We start from the raw sequence: 17104 nt of genomic DNA, 5'->3' as shown, positions 1-17104 counted from the left end.
CCATGCAGTGGAGGAGTAGCCTAATGGTTAGAGCAGTGGACTGAGAACCAGGGGAGGCCAGTTCAACCCTCACTGAAGCTCCTTATGATCTTGGGGAAGTCACTTAATCCTCCATTGCCACAAATACATTTAATACTGCAAGCCTTCTGGGGACAGAAAAATACCTAGTGTGCCTGAATGTAACTCACCTTGAGCTACTACCGAGAAAGGTGTGAGCCAAAATCCAAATAAAATGAAATTTTAAATTATAGGGACAGTCATCAAGAGAGATGAGAGAACCAAGCACTAAGCGGGGAGATCTAGAGGCATATTTTCAAAGCACTTTGGGAGGCTAAGTTCCATAGGTTTCTATGGAACTTTGGGAGGCTAAGTGCTTTGAAAATATGCCTCCTAGTCACTATGAAGGGAAGAAGGAACAGCAAATCACCATGCAAGGGATAAAGGAGAAACAATCATTATAGGAAGGGTGGAAGAGCACCCATCAAAGCCTGAAGTTAGCAGAGAAAGCTGAAGCTCAAGGATGGTCTGCGGTATTGCAGCAAGGAGGAGTAACAGGCAGGTTGGGCAAGTGATGCAGTCTTTACTGTTGCCACACTCTGTGAAGGGCAATTCTGTAACTGCATTCCTCCAGCACACAATAGGAGCTTATTCTATAAGAGAGTATATGTACCTACTTTAATAGAACACTAATATAACCTGGGACGAACTTTCTAGGTGCATTCTATACACGCTGCACGTAAATTCTTATGTGACCAACCAAAAAAGGGGGCATGGAATGGGCAGGTTGTGGGCATTTCAAAAAATTTACATACACTATAACAGAATAAACCAGATGTGCGCCTAACTTAGGCCCAGCTATTTAGGCCTGGTTTTAGGTGGCCTAAATGGGAGTGCCTAAATTTTAGTAGCAAGAATGGCATGTGCACATATTCTATAAACTACGCCTTACTTTAGGCGTAGTTTATAGAATCATGCTAACGGCATTGTTTTTTCAGCACCAATTTTTAAGGCGCCATTTATAGAATTTGGCCCATTATGTAGTTAAGCAGCTATTTACAGAATATCATTTAGGCACCATGTTAGCATTTACACATGCAAATATTAACACCTATAATTGCCCCCTGTGAACTAGATCTAATAAATGGCAACTAAAATGTAAGTTCATTGTAATAACGCGCTATTCTATAAACCTCATCTACAATTTCCAGAACAGTGCACAGGCCAGGGGAATGTGCGTACATCTAGGTGCTGCCATTTAGGCTACTACCCGCACCTAAGTGTACATGCATTTCTCTGAATTCTATAACGCAAGCAAATTTGATTGACACCTTCACTTCTCCCATGGCTGGGGCCCCCTTTTCAGCTGTGCGCGTTAGAATTTTCTCATGCCTCTTTTTAGAATACGCCTAAAAAGAAGGGCGTATAAATTCCAATTATTGCCAGTGATATTTGGTTATCAGCCAATTATCACTAATTGGCTTGTTAATTGAGTAGCATGCATAAATTGGTCATGCACACAATTTAACATGCGCTACTCGCCACGTCTTTTATAGAATCCTGGGGTGTATGGCTACAGAAGGAAGAATAATGAAAGAGAGACACAGAAGAAGGAAAGCAAGAGAGAAACATGAAGAACACTTAAAATATTTTTCCATCTTTATTCAGTTATTCCCACAGTTCATCACTTTTTCTGGCAGCTTGAGAAAGCCAAGGTGTTTCTCCTGAAGCCACTCTGTACTCTCTGGCAAAACCTCATTTTGGTGTTTCTATGCTGCACTTAGTCAACTTAAAAGGAGAATGGCTGTCAACTGAAAATGTAATTACATATTCTGTGGAAGTTAACAGCTGCAAAACTATGCAACAGAAGTATTCATTCTTGCTCCTGTCTTCTTGCTGCAGTCTGCTATGAATCCTGCAATACAGTGGCTTCAAACTAGTGCACTGGTACATCCTTCAGTGGGGGTTGTATCACTCTGGAATGTGTCAGGCACTAAAGTCTGTTGTTTTTCATTGCTCCTTGTTACCATACTTGACATTTGCTCTCATCATCTTCACAGAAACACAAAGGCAGATAATGACCATATAGCCTATCCAGTCTACCCATTCATGCCATCTTCTATCCCTTCCTCTCTCTTAGAGATCCTATGTACCCTGTCCCAAACTTGTCTCCACCACATCATTCAGGACATCACCACCCTTTCAATGAAGAAGTATTTCCTCAGGTTACTCCTGTCTATCCCCTTTCACCTTCATCCTATGCCTCTTCATTCCTAAACGTCCTTTCAATTGAAAAAGACTTGCCTCCTGTGCCTTTATGCTATGGAGGTATTTAAATGTCTCTATCATATCTCTCCTCTCCACCAAAGTATACATATTGAGATCTTTTAGTCTGTCCCCAAACATCTTATGATGAAGATCACTGGTCATTTTAGTAGCCACCCTCTGGACCGACTCTATTCTGTTTATATTACATTAGAATTTGTATTCCGCTTGTACCTAATTAATTCTAAGTGGCGTACGATAATAGCAAACCAGACAATCACTGGAAAACACATTACATCAACAATTCAATCTTAAGGGGGAGCAGAGCCTGCAGCATATGGGATAGCAGCTAGATCCTCATGCTCTCCTTCCCCATGACTGAGTATAGTTGATATACCTCACATACATTTCTAGAACAGCTCAGTATCGATTGTTGAAGGGCTCTGGATATGGCATTGTCGAAACAGAATAAAATACTTTTGGGGCACAAAGTGGCGGCAAGCGTCCAAAACAAGACTTACCTATGCCATAATGGCATAGCCGCGAGACATACAAGATCTGCTAGACCCTATAATGAAGGAACTAGCTGAGATTAAAGGTATGCTTCGTGAAAATGTGACTAGCATAGCAGAACTGCAGCAGGAATTAACTAAAGTATCTGCTCAGATTTCACCTTGTGCAGAACATGCCATGGAACTAGAACAAGGCATCTCTGGCCTTGAGAAATCAGCCCTTCAGTGGAACGAGCAGCAGAATGTCAATCAGATTGCCACAGGGCGGCCAAGAGGGGGAGACAGGGGGTCAAGACTCACCCAGACCTGGCCTCCAAGGGGGGGTCTGGCATCATCAAGGATTCTGATGGCAGGCAGGCAGGTACACAGGCAGAAAGTTCTGCTCCCTCAGTTTGTCTCTCCTGCTACTGTGTGCCGGGACTCAGGTTATAACAAAATACAAACCAGAGTGGTAACTTAAAGAGATCTATGAGAAGACTGACTGAATAATAGAAGGCAAATGCCCCAAGTAATGAAATATAAATCTTTAAAGAAAGATTTGTAAAGTGAAGGAGAGAGTCTCAGAGTGTTAACTCACCCTTAGGAGCAGTACCCGAAGGTAAATGTCTGCTCCTAAGGGTGGACAAGTTTCTCGATTATCGAACGTCTCCAAATTTTTCAATATAATGTGAGCAAACAAAACCAGTGCTCCCAAATTCGTTGTGATAAAAAAAAAATCACCAAAATAAATTTCACAAATATTAACTTCAAACATTTCAGCAAAACGTCCAAAATCAGATTTAGACGTTATATCAAAAATGCCCCTCCACGTATTATTTTATTTTTTTAATTTATTTTATTTGTATCCCACCTTTAAGATGGCTAACAAAAAATAAAACATACATAATCAATAAAAAGAAAATTAAGCAACAATAAAAACAATAAGGGTCCTGTTTACTAAGGCGCGCTAGCGTTTTTAGAGCACGCTAACACTAGAGACACCCATATATTCCTATTAGGGCTATTCATCAATTAAAATTTTTAATCACATGATCAACTGATTAAAATTTTTGATTGCGCCATTAGTCACATAAAACATTCCCACTCACATTTCCTCCTGTTCAGTACAAAATATAGTCAGCAAGAAGTAAATTCTCAGAAGTGAGATGTTTCAATTAATAAACTGAAAATAAAATCATTTTCTTACCTTTGTGTTCTGGTGATTTTATTTTTCTAATCATCTTGTTCCCTGTCTCTGGTTCTGCTTCCCTGTTCCCAAGACCTCCTGTCCATTCACTATATCTTTTCTCTCCTCCTTTCTTCTTCACCCCCTGCCCTATATCCATCTTTCACATCTTTCTTCCATTGTTTCTGCATCCTTCTCATGTCTATCTAGTTTCCAGCTCTTCCCTTTCCCTTCTTCCATGGGCTGCAAATCTTTCCTTCTCTATTCTCTTTCTTTCCCTGCCATCTATGTGCATTTCCCCTTCTCCTACCTTCTGTTCATGTCCACCATCTCCCTTCCTTCTTTCATCCCCCATTTCCACATCTATCCCTCTCTTCCCCTGCCATCCAGCATCACCCCTTTCTCTCCCTCTTTTCCTGCACCATCATCTACCATTGACCCATCTCTCTTTTCTCTCACCATCCAGCATCACCTCTCTCCCCCCCCCCCCCACTATTTAATATAACCCATCTCTTCCCTCTCATACACCATCAATTACTGTTTCTCAGTCCCCCCCCCCTCAACCATCTACCATCACTCCGTCTCTTCTCCTTTTCCCACCACTACCAAAAAACAAAACCCTCATCCATCACTGCCACAACTCTCTCTCTCTCCACCACCACCAATCATCTATTATTGCCTTGTCTCCTCTATATCCTCCTTGCCCCATCTTTTCCCCTACCCATAGTGTGCATTGCTATCTCTCTTCACTCCCCCATATTGTGCACTGACCCATCTCACCTCATCCCCATAGCCTGCATTGCCCTGTCTTTCCTCATTCTCCATATCCTGAATTCTTCTGACTCTTCCCAGTTCCCGTATCCAGCTTTGCCCAGTCTTGTCTCCCTGTCCTCTCCCCTTGCCACTGGCTTACTCATTTTTGATAGTCTGGAGCTCGTGCGATGATCCCTTGCTTCTCTCTTCATTGTGGCTGTAGCAGCAGCAAGCAAAAGACAGACGCAGTGAAATTCCCCTCTGTGTGCTGCCACTGGCTCTGTCGGACCCAGAAACAGGAAGTTAGTTATAGATGGTCTGGAGTTTGTGCGCCGATCCCTTGCTTCTCTCTTCACTGTGGCTGTAGATCGGCGCACAAGCTCTAGACCACCTAAAATGAGTAAGCAAATGGGAAGGGGAGAGGACAGGGAGACAAGACAGGGCAAAACAGGATTCGGGGGATGGGGAGACAGAGGAATGCGTTCTGCATTAAAATGTTTAGCCTAGTTAAGCATTTAGCTCATTAACTGTGTTATTAACACGTTAAATGTACAGCCCTAATTTCTATGGATGTCTCTAGCATTAGCGCACGCTAATTTTTAACGCATGCTAAAAATGTTAGCATGCCTATAACGCAGCTTAGTAAACAGGGCCCTAATTAAGTTTTAAGTCTATGTCCTTTGAAAACGAGCACCATTATGTCTATACCTTCAACATAGGTGTGTTTTCTGCAGGGTTTGTGCTAGTATTTTATAAAGACGCACAGGTGCCTATACTTTCTTTATGATGTAGGCAAACAATACATATCTTTGGATCCAAGATGACGACTAAGTAGGGTGTGCATGCTAAAGTTCTCTGTTTAAACTCAAATTCTTTAATATTTTGCTTCTTCTTAGCTATGAGCAGTGTTGGATAGTAATATAATTACTAAGTAATATATTACTGGTAATATATTTCTTTTAAAAGTAACAAAAGTAATTGTAATGATTACTTTTGTGCAAATGTAATGTAATAGCTCAAATGTTTACTTTTTTCACTGAGTAATATAATGTCTCATTACTTTATATAGTTATTTTTAGTGACACCTATCAGATTTTCTTTGTATTACTAGGTCCATTATTGAACTGCCTCCAGTTTCTGGCAAACTTCTTTTTGAGTGAAATTATTTAATCTTGCAGCACAAAGGTGGCTGGGGTCTGATATTTAAGTGCTCTGTGTATGTCAAATTTTTTGATTTACTAATCAAAAAGGATTACAATATTTACATTAAGTGCAAGTTGTGTCCAATAAGCCACAAACCTTTGAGCACATCGAGAACCAGCACTTCAAATTTAAAGAAACACATGCAGGTATGCAAGATCAATTTTTCTGTCTTCCTATCTCCAATTTGCTGTAAGCAGTTATACTAACTGCATCATCCCTGTTTTGGATTTTCTGAGTCACATGTGATGTTTTGGAACCCAACACACGTGTAAGTCTACGTGTATGTGCACATTTGGTACAGTCCTTAAATATGACAACTCTGGTTCATGCACTTCAATGTGGGATTGATGAGAGTTTTGGACATTGTATTGACGCAAAGATTTGATTCTGGCTGCAATTATACTGCCATAGTTTCATCCTCATGAAGCTGTCATCAGAACAAACTGCACCAGCTTCATCAATCAGTGATTGTGGTGATGAAGATGACTTCTATTTTCAGAATGTTGACAGCAGTGATAGCTTGCTGCTGAACTGGACTTATTTCTAAATGACAATTCTCATGACGTAATCACTATCACAACTTCTTATCACGGCACGGTTTTTGAAGTAGAACATGGGATTACCTTCAAGTGCTCCTTCTGAAAGACTTTTTTTTGCATAGGTACACAAATTATTACTCAAAGAATATGCAGACTGACAAACACTTTGAAATGCAATTGCTCCTTCATTGTAATAGGAAACTGTTTAAAGAATTAGCAGGTGAAGATGTGCCTTATGACCTGATTATACAGACTAGAGTTGAATTTAATAAGAACAATGACTTGATTTTGAAGTTAACAAAATCAAGTCTCCCAAGACATACTGGTGTTACTTCGATCTTGAGAATTCTGTTAGAGGACTGAGATACTCAATTTCCAATGTTCAAAAAATTTTGACACCAAAAGATATGTTTTACAAACTCTACCTCTATTGCCAGAAATCTATTATATGCCCTTATCTTCAAAGTTATCACAGAAGATGGATGAACATGGGCCAGTAGAGGTGCCCATAGATAGACTGGATATATCAGCTCTTCTGAAGATATCAAAGAAGAGATAACAAAACAAGCAATGTAGATCTACAAGTTTTGGTTTTCTTCAAGATGAGGAAATTTTATTGTTTGTGCTTCAGATTGTCTCGTGAACTTTATGGGAGAAAAGATTCAAATCTTTCCCAATGTGTCCCATTGGCTGCAGGAAAAACAGTAAAAAATTCGGCAATGCGTCAAGTATCATCGCTGGGTGCTCACTTTCAACTGAAAACCCACGCATTTAGTGCAATTCTACGGTGTAGTTTACAGAATACACCTAAGCGGCCATTCTTGCCACTAAAATTTAGGTGAACCCATTTAGGTCACCTAAAACCAGGCCTAAATACCTGCACCTAATGTAGGCGTATTATCGGGTAGATTCACGACTTGCACATTCCACGGTCCCTTTTTGGCTGTGCACATTAGAATTTACGCATACCGCATTATAGAATGTGCCTAGAAAGTTGTGCATGTAAATTCTCATTAAAGCCAATTAGTGCCGCTAATTAAGTACCAATTATCGGTGCCGATTGGCTTGTTAATTAAGTTATGCTCACAATTTAGCCTTGTGGCCAAATCAGAATGCACAACTTAAGGCGCCATTTATAGAATTTGGGGGTTAAGGGATTATGGCTTTTCTCTTTTGCTTTTATTTATTTTTTTAAACTGCTAGTTTCTTTTGGATTATAACTTGGATCGCCCAATATTGTGGATTATGGTCTAACCCTGTCCAAAGCTATAATTTTTTCATTTTTTAAAATATTATTGCTGTTAATATATATTTATAGGGAGTGGACAATTTCTGCACAATTTTTTTCTTTGCAATTATGCTTTGTGTAATCTGTTTACAGGATATGTCATATACAATTTACAAGATTCAGTAGAGAAAGGGGCTGATGGACACAGGAAACTGCATCTTTGTGGGTTCCCTTGATTGACCTTCCGCCCAGAAATGCCAACCCTGCTGCAAGGTCCTATCTCCACCTCCATTTTCCTAATTGTAAGGGAGTCAAGTATAAGAAAATCTTCGCCTCGTCTTTCTGTTATTGGAGTCCCAAATACTGGAATACGTTACCTCGTCACCTTAAAATTCAAGAGGACCATGCCCTTTTTAAGAAGTTATTAAAGACATTCCTCTTTGCTAAGACTTACCCCTCATCTTACCATGTTGATTAAAGTATCCCTTGTACCCAACCCTATTTAGTTCACTTTGTTAGTTTCTTCCCTCCTATTTACCTCTTTATGCTTGCCTAAGCTGTTAAGATTGTACTCTTATGTAATTCTCTGTAAGCCACATTGCGCCTGCATGTGTGGGAAAATGTGGGATATAAGTAACAAATAAATAAATAAATAAATAAATAACAGAATCCAAGGAAGCATGGTACAAGCACAAACGGTGCTTAACAATAGCAAAAAGAAGGACAAGGCAGAACACCACACAAGGTCTCCAACTTTCTAGGAGTATGTCAAATGGGCACGCTAAATGAGCCTTGTTGGAAGGAGAGGGAGCAATAATGATGAGGATGCTCGCTTTACCCTGTGCAGTTTAGGAAGATTCTTCTACATAATTCCTGTTTCACATCCTCATTGACCTTCTCAAACCTCACTCGGCAAGGTGATGATAATGAACTGCGGGGGTGTCACACGGCCATCATACACTCAGTGCATAAGCACAACACGTCCCTGACAGCTGTATCAACAGAAGTGTGGCTGGACAGAAACCCGTGTCCCTCGGAGTGTGCTCCTGGAAAGCAAACAGCATTCTTTCCATTTTCACAAGGACAAACACTCTGCAAGAGAAACGTTCCATGCATGGGCTGCCTGGCTGTTCCCGGGGTCCTGTCACTCTGACATTCTCCTTGCAAACAAGTGAGATGGGCGGTGCAAGCTACCTCACTGACAGTGTTTACAGCAGACCTATCCTGTTTACATTCTTCCCCAGGCACGGAGGCTTCCTTCCTTCTAAAAAGCTTCCATCCCATCAGAAGCCCAGATCAGAACAGAATTACCACAGCAACACTGCCTATATTCAGGGCTGTCCAGAGGTCTGTGATAGTGCAACTGCATAGGGTGTAAAAAAAGATAGGGATGCAAATATTGCCCCCATCCATTATCTCCCATGCAGTGGCCATGGTGCAGTGGGTGGGGTGGGGGATGTAGGAGATGTGTTGCACAGGGCACAATTCTAGCTTGGGACCCCACCAGAACTTAAAATGCCATGTTGAGTCAGCTTAGTGGTGAAACTGAACCCAGCATACTGTCTAACAGTGGCCATTTCAGATCACCTGAAAGGATCCAGTAGATGTTAATGAGGCGATCCATTCCACACTGATCACGCCTAGTCATAAGAGATAATGACCTCAAGCCAATCTGGATATTAATATATATTGGAGCTGCCTTCAAGACTCCTGTTCAACCTCTATCAACAACCTCCAGAGCTTTATTATGCCCCGACTGAAGAAATGCTGTATTCTCTGTCCCCCAACACATAAACCTTTGGGCAGCCACTGCTGATGACAGAGCATGCACAACTAAGTACTTAAATTCTACGGCAGAGGTGTCCAACCTCAGCCCTTGCTCAGTTGGGTTTTCAGGATTTCTACAATGAATACGCATGAGATTTATTAGTATACAATGGAGGTAGTGTGTGCAAATAGATCCTCACGTATATTCATTGGGGAGATCCAGAACACCTGTCTAGGTTGTGGCCCTCAAGGACCGAGGATGGACATCCCAGAGCTACAGCCACCCCCTTCTCACAGTGTGTGTGTGGGGAGGGGCAGGGAGAGGGAATCAGGGGTGGGGGAAGGGGCTGGCACAAGTAGGGTTGTCACACACTTGCCTATCCTCCTTCAGGTTATATCAACTCTTATGCTAACAATGAAACATACATAAAAACATCTATTACAGCTAAATCACAGACAGACACGACCCTGCATGTTCAAATATTTACTAACAGTCTTTATATTGTGTCATTGTTCTACTCATTTGGTACTTCCAAAATGTTACTAGACATCCCCTCTGCGCCCCATATTGGAGGTTCTCCTGTCTTAGAAAGACTTCTCTTTGGTTGCTGGAATAAGCTGCCTCCTGAACTCTATATGATTGACATTATGAAAGACTCTGAAAAGTCTTAAAAACCTAGGCGTTCCCTGGAGGGCATGGCAGTGGTTGAGGAAGAGTTTGATTACGCTGTTAGTAGGAGGGGGAATGAGGAACTGAATAATTTATGATTTTTAATTTGGGGGATATAATTTTGTACGGTATGTTATATTGGATATTGAAAGATGGAGGTTAACGGTGAGTTATTTTTTTGTTTGTACACCACTTCAATTGTTTTGATTAACTCATAAGTAGTATATGAAAATATTATAAGATACATTAGTTCCACCTGCCCCCCCCCCCCCCCGGAATGGGCCCCCATTTACTTGAAACCTGAAACTCATTCCAAAGTTTAAATACACACTGGCTTTCCTAGTTGCATCGTTACTCTTTATACTGTGTCAGTTATTAATATAGCTATGCAGGACAAGTCAAACTGATTAATTCTCTCAGATTATAAAGGCTTCAGTAATAGAGCCTTCAGCTGCCAGTCAGAGTATGGGTGCAGTATATGTCACACTCATGGGCAGATCAAAAGCCCCGCGCTGTTTGGAACAGCGCGGGGCTTTACCGCACCTATGATCGGAGATAGCTGCATGCAAATTTAAGCATGGGGTAGAAGTGCGGGAGGATTGTGCCTCAGCGTGCACTCAGGCACAATCCTCCCACATTTGTTTCACAGGTCTGGGCTGTCAAAAGCCCAGACCTGTCAAACACAGGGGCTGGAGGTCCACGGGACCACCAGACCCCAACTACCCACGCCACTTCTGTTGTGATGATGGTGAACCACATAGACATCTGTGCGGCCATTTTATAATGTAGATGTTTCTATGCTGCCACAAAGATGTCTATGTTCCTTGTTTTACCCTGTTCATAGTTTTGCCTGGCACTGTACATCCAGGGCCCTAGCTATATACACACATATGGATGTAAACAAAGAACAGTATTTACATTTGTGAGGAAGAGGAAGAATGGGTGGGCAAAAAATATAAATAGGGGGGGGGGGGGGAGACAGGGGATGAGGATGAAGGCAATCAGGGGGGGTCCATGTGCATAGTTAGGGGATTGGTATGCCACCTTCAAAGGGATAGGCAATGTGCTTAACTGGCATAACAGGTTAATAATAGCTTAATATGACGATAAAGATTTGGTATAGTGGTCTGAGTGATAGGCTTAAATACACTATTGAAAACCCACTTCCACCACTGATGCTTCTTGGGTCCTTGGGTACACTATTTTATTCCTGCTGTCTTGGGTACCAACTTAAATTTATAATTGCTTTTGGGCTGAGATTTGTTATACCATGGGAATCCTTTGAAAATAATGGGCTAAAATTTAAGAAAAATGGGTGTTAGTCCTTGTAGGAAAAATCCATTTAATACCTCTGGCCTAAACAGAGAGAAAAGAAAGCAATAAATAAGATGTTGGTCAGTATCTTGTCTATCTGCTCCAGAAGCAGAAAGACTGTGGCTCTAGCTTCTGGGTTTAACTCAGGAGAAGATGCAGCAGATGGGTTCATAATAGTTGGATAGGTAACAGGGGTGTGTGCATGTCCCTTCCTGGTTTGTAGCCGGCAAAGGGTTCCTCTCCCCTCAAAAGAACAAGCGAAACACTAACGTATTGTGACTGCAATGCAATGTTTATGCAAGAACCCCGCATGTATCTAGGACAGTGGTTCCCAAATCTGGTCATGAAGGCATCCCAGCTAGGCAGGTTTCCAGGCTCCACACAATGAATATTCATGAGACAGATTTCCATCCACTTCCTCCACTGCATGCAAATCTATCTCATGAATATTCATTGTGGATATACTGAATACCTGACTGGCTGGGGTGCCTCCAGGACCAGGTTTGGGAACCTGATCTAGGATTTGCAGTGAGATTGCTGACTCTCTCTCATTGCAAGCGGTCCCTCTTCATGAGTCTCCTCAGATGCAGAGGGACACATGGTTCTTACCCATCCATAGCCCTTTCAAAGCTAAAGGGCTGAATGACATGGCATCTGCAACCTATAAATCATCCAATTTTCAGTGAAACAGCATGGGAATATTTGGAAATGTCTCATCTAGACATCTCAAATTATTCCTACATTCAGCAATCTTGCTCACCCAATTTAATGCTTAGAGTGTGAAACTGCGCACACGGGTTATAGATGCAATGATTCTGGTGTATAATATTTTATTAAAACACCAAAAGTCTCAACACAGCAACTGTGTTTCGGCGCATAGGCACCTGCCTCAGGAGTCTGAAATTATGGTGTATGTTAATGTATACTGTTCATCCGATCCTACACAATGGAAAACGGATGGTGTTGCAAAGCAGCAATATATTAGGTGAAGAAACAAGTTCAATTGTTTAGGTAAACACAGAGAATAACCTTCTGAGCGGTTATTCTCTGTTTACTTTGAGAATTAAAGGTTGGTGTTAGCAGAGGCTACAGCCTAGTTAAGGTGAAGCCCATCCATTTGGAATATGCTTTCCCTTCCCCAGGTTACTGCCCAGTTCTTGAGACAGAGCCATGCACCAAAGCTCCCTTCAGGCGTGTATCATGAGCTAAAAGCCTAGCTTCCAGGGGTCACCCTTAGCAACACCCATGACTCCCTTTAAGACAGGGTCTGTGACCAGTGCCTCCACACCATCCGAAGGCCACCCAGGGTATAGAAGACCCAATCTGGAAAATGAACAGAGGATCCTCTGCAGGGCAGCATTCATCTACTAAAGGTGTATCTAGATGAACAAACACAGCAACCACACTCCTCTACTGATTTACAAACTGGAAACACCAGAATACAGGCTGGCTGTGCCAAGTATATAAAAACTGCTTGAAATGTTGAAACATTTTAACTGCCTTGGGCTGCCACCTAACCTGAAGTATCTGGCCAGGATGGAAATATTACCAAGAATTTAAAAGCTTATGTACTGCATGCGTATCTGAAAACAAGCAATGGAGGTGACGTACATCTAAAATACTGATACTTCATAAATTATTATAATCAAATAAAATAATAAAGAAACAGTAGCCATCAATACAGCTTTTAAAATGCAATCACAGTTGTATTTACTAAGACAAAATGGTTTCAGACAGTAAACTGCATACCATATTTTACTAAACTGCATTTCAGAAACAAATCTGAGATATGATCCTATAGTACATGGCTCTACTCCTCTTCCTTAGCCACATCCTCCATTTAAATCCCCTACCCTCACTATGAGTTCTGACTGCACCTCATTCTCTCTGTAGACTAGTAGGCCCCAGGTTCTCTTATCTAGTTCAGGGGGCTCTCAATCCAATCCCCAGGGCACACCCAGGGTTTCAAGATATCCACAATGCATGAGATAAATTTGCACACCAAGGAGGTAGTGCATGCAAATTTATCTCATGCTTATGCATTGTGGATACCCTGAAAACCTGATTGGATGGTATGCCCCGAGGATTGAGTTCAGAAGCACTGATCTAGTTGATAGTCTTTTATTCTGTAAACCACTGTGATCTTGTTTCAAACAGCATTATAGTAAGAACCGTAAAACAAAGATACCTGAATCTGGTAATCCTGTCCAATACCTTCCAGTTTCTTCTTGTATTCATAGATCGCTTCCTTGATGTCATGCATTTCTGAGCAGAGTGCAATGGCGTTATCTACCTGTCAAAACACCAGTCAAAATAAGAATCAATCAGCTTTTGTATCATCCCCATCTATATTAACTCCAGCACCACCTTCAGTGCCCCCACGAGCAGCAGCAGTAGCAGGCACCAATGCCAGCCATGCCACAATCTGTGTTCCCACTTACCAGCACTACCACAGTGTCACAGCAAACAAAACATCTTAGACCAGCATCACCAACCACAAAACTCACATCAGCATTAACAGCAGCACCAGCTGGTCCACTAGCACCAGCACAAGGATGAGCCATGCATTCAGAACCATTGGCACTACAACAGCAAAATCACACCAAACACAAAAGTCGTGCCATACATAGAGCTACTTACCACATACATCTTGCATGCACACAATGGGGTAGATTCAGCAAAGGGTGCCTAAAGGAGGGCCTAGGATTATTCTAATTGTGAATTCTATAATGGTAATGCCGCATAGAACTGTCATTATAGAATACTAGCTCAAGTCCACATTGTGGCGCCTAACTTTAAATGTAAGCATTTACGCCAACTCACACAGACCTGCTCCCACTTAAAGCTCTCTAATTAAAACGTCCTCCTACTTAAAGGGCAATTGTCTACACCTATTATTTTTTAAATATGTAGGGTCCTCACTAAACAGCGCAACTATAAACACACCAGTGCTCCAATGATATTTCGGCAAGCTTTGGACTTGTATTATAATCTAGATGAAGAAGCTTTTTAACAGAATATTTATAATTTGTTAGAAAAATGTTAGAAAAATAAAAACTGTCTTAAGGTTTTAGATTTTTTTTTTTTAGTTAATTTTATATGTGATTTTACTTTGAGTTCTTTTACATTTGGAGGCCTAAGTTTTCCATGGGCCCCATATCCAAAAGTAATTTTCTGGCTAGCAGCAGCTGCTATCCAGATAAATGCCCTATTCAGGCCCTATCTGTGAATTTTCAGTGGTAGTGTCCAGACAGGGTTCAATGACAAAGTAAAGAGAAGAAAACATATCTCTGGTCAGTCACGCCTCATAACATATCGCACAAAAAGACCACACTATACCCAAAGTTTTCTGTTTTCAAGCACCCTTGAAAAAGAGTTGAACTGAAAATGTTCACTTTTAAGCATAATCTACCTCAATTCTTTTATCCTCATGTTTGTGAAATACTCAAAAGGCCTTTCTGTAAGACTGTCGTAGAGGACAGAGTGCTAAGTATCTGGACTCGCACAGCCTCAGTACTCTCCTCTGAAGCGTTTTTATTCAGTCACACCAATGACTGCACAACTAGATGGCATGAAAGCCCCGAGATACATTAGTGCGATGTCACCAATCACTTTACACTCATTACTATAATTCTCAAGTGAGATCAACGAAGAAAGGTTTCTTCTCAAAACTAATTGCAGTAAAATTGGCTTGTTTTAAACATTAATAAAACAAACATGCTGGATAACAGGAAATAATATTTGTCCAACTATGATATCCAATTTATTTGATAAACCAATTACACCGGTTACTATCTTTAAATATTTGGGGGTGATAATTGATTCTACTCTTTCAGGTATCAAATATCCTCAGTTACTAAAAAGGCTTTCTATCTCTTGAGGCAGGTATGAGCAATTAAAGGGTACTTTGATGAAATAGTCTTGCAGACATTAACACATGCCCTGTTTAACTCTAGATTGGACTATGGGCTTACCAAGCTTTCAGACTAGACAATTGCAAATATTACAGAATACTGCAATTAGGCTCCTTGGAAATGCCTGGATCTTTGATCATGCGAATTCCTTTGTTACATATCATTGGTTACCCATACCTTTTAGGAGTAGGTTTAAGATCCTGTGTATAGCACAGAAATCATTATGGGAGCAGAAACCACCATATCTAAGTAGGTGAACAATCCTGATACACCTGCAAGATGTCTTAGATCAATGCAGTATTATAGGATATTGATGCCTTCTCTGTCTAAGGCACACTGGACTGTCACAAGGGAAAGGACCTTCTTTGGGATGGCTCCAACAACAGAAGATAACTACAGAAGGTTTAAGATGTTATTGAAAACCCATTTCTTTAAGCTGGCTTTTAACCTGTAGCCTGAGGTGTAGGGAAGTCTGATGTGTTCTCTGGTTTATACAGAGTTTGCTTGTTAAAAGAATGTGTTGGGAGAAAGAATGTAATCATTGGAAGCAAGCATCAGGTCTGTCCTTTTGTTTTATGGTCTATCTAATTTTGATCTTATTTTGTAATCCATTCTGATCTGGTAAAGGTGAGTGGTATATCAAGCTTTTTAATACTCATAAACATACAAAACTTACCTCCTCCAGTATCTGCTGCCCATTTGGTATCATGTCAATAAAGCTCTGAATAACTTGAAACTGTTCCCTGGGTGGCGAACTGGTATGTTGAGCAACACTAGGAAAACAGACACAGAGCACAATATAAATATTAGATTCATTCACTTTATATACATCTTAGCACAGCAAGGCATTAAAGCACTTTATAATAATACAAATTTCAATAATTAAAAGAGAAAATATATCACAATATATTGTAAAACAAACCTAAATAACACAATCATAAAATCAAATCAAATAATTTTTTAAAAACTGTCATAGTTACAATATAGGCATAGCCCTATTTAAAAAGTCAAATCTTCAAATGTAACAAGTAGTGAGTGAGTGAGTGGGAAAACTTCCTGCGGCACAGCAAATAATACAAACCAGCACAGTGAAGAAAATCTAGCTAATTTCAGCAGGGTCCATCATATCATGTCTCCGACAGCAGCCAATTCAGGTCACTTGTGAGTACCCAGTAGATCCTAATGGGAACTACAAGCTGGTTGAGACATGAGCATTGTACCTGTACCAACCAGAAGTAGTAGAAACGACCAAAGAGTAAAAGGGTTATAGACTTGATATACTGCCCTTTTCTGTACCACAGCCAAAGCAGTTTGCATTTATTACATGCAAGTATTTTCTCTGTCCCTAGTGGGCTCAGAAGCTAAGGGCCCTGTTTACCAAGCCACGCTGTAGGCACGCAAACATTTTAGCACATGCTAACGCTAGAGACACCCATAGGAATATAATAGATGTCTCTATCGTTAGCACACGTTAATTTTTAGCGCACCTACAGCACGGCTTAGTAAACAGGGCCCTAAGTTTTGTACCTGAGGCAATAGAGGGTTAAGTGACTTGTCTAGTGTCACAAGGAGCTGCAGTGGGAATTGAACCCACTTTCCTACATTCTCAGCTCACTTCACTAACCATTAGGCTAGAGTTGAGGACCAATGGAATGATCAAAGTGAACATTTATTGAGAACCAACAACCCAACATGGCCATGTTTCAGCTAATGCCTGCATCAAGGGTCCTTAAACTCTGTATGAATAAGGTTCATGAATTGTGTAGCATCTATCAAG

At 40.9% G+C, this 17104-nt stretch overlaps 1 protein-coding gene across 5 annotated transcripts in view; it reads right to left on the bottom strand.

Moving 5' to 3' along the window:
• PALD1 (phosphatase domain containing paladin 1) overlaps positions 1 to 17104 on the bottom strand; it is a 514740-nt gene that overhangs the window by 157049 nt on the left and 340587 nt on the right. For all 5 annotated transcript variants that reach the window (XM_030203509.1, XM_030203510.1, XM_030203512.1 and 2 more), the window contains exons 9-10: positions 16004 to 16100; positions 13602 to 13706 (exon numbers count right to left, since the gene is read on the bottom strand). In XM_030203509.1, the coding sequence (XP_030059369.1) occupies positions 13602 to 13706; positions 16004 to 16100 (202 nt within the window). The remainder of the gene's footprint in view (positions 1 to 13601; positions 13707 to 16003; positions 16101 to 17104) is intronic.

This window comes from Microcaecilia unicolor, chromosome 5, assembly GCF_901765095.1.
Source record: "Microcaecilia unicolor chromosome 5, aMicUni1.1, whole genome shotgun sequence".
Taxonomy (NCBI): Eukaryota; Metazoa; Chordata; class Amphibia; order Gymnophiona; family Siphonopidae; genus Microcaecilia; species Microcaecilia unicolor.
This window is presented reverse-complemented; position numbering and strand designations above follow the sequence as displayed.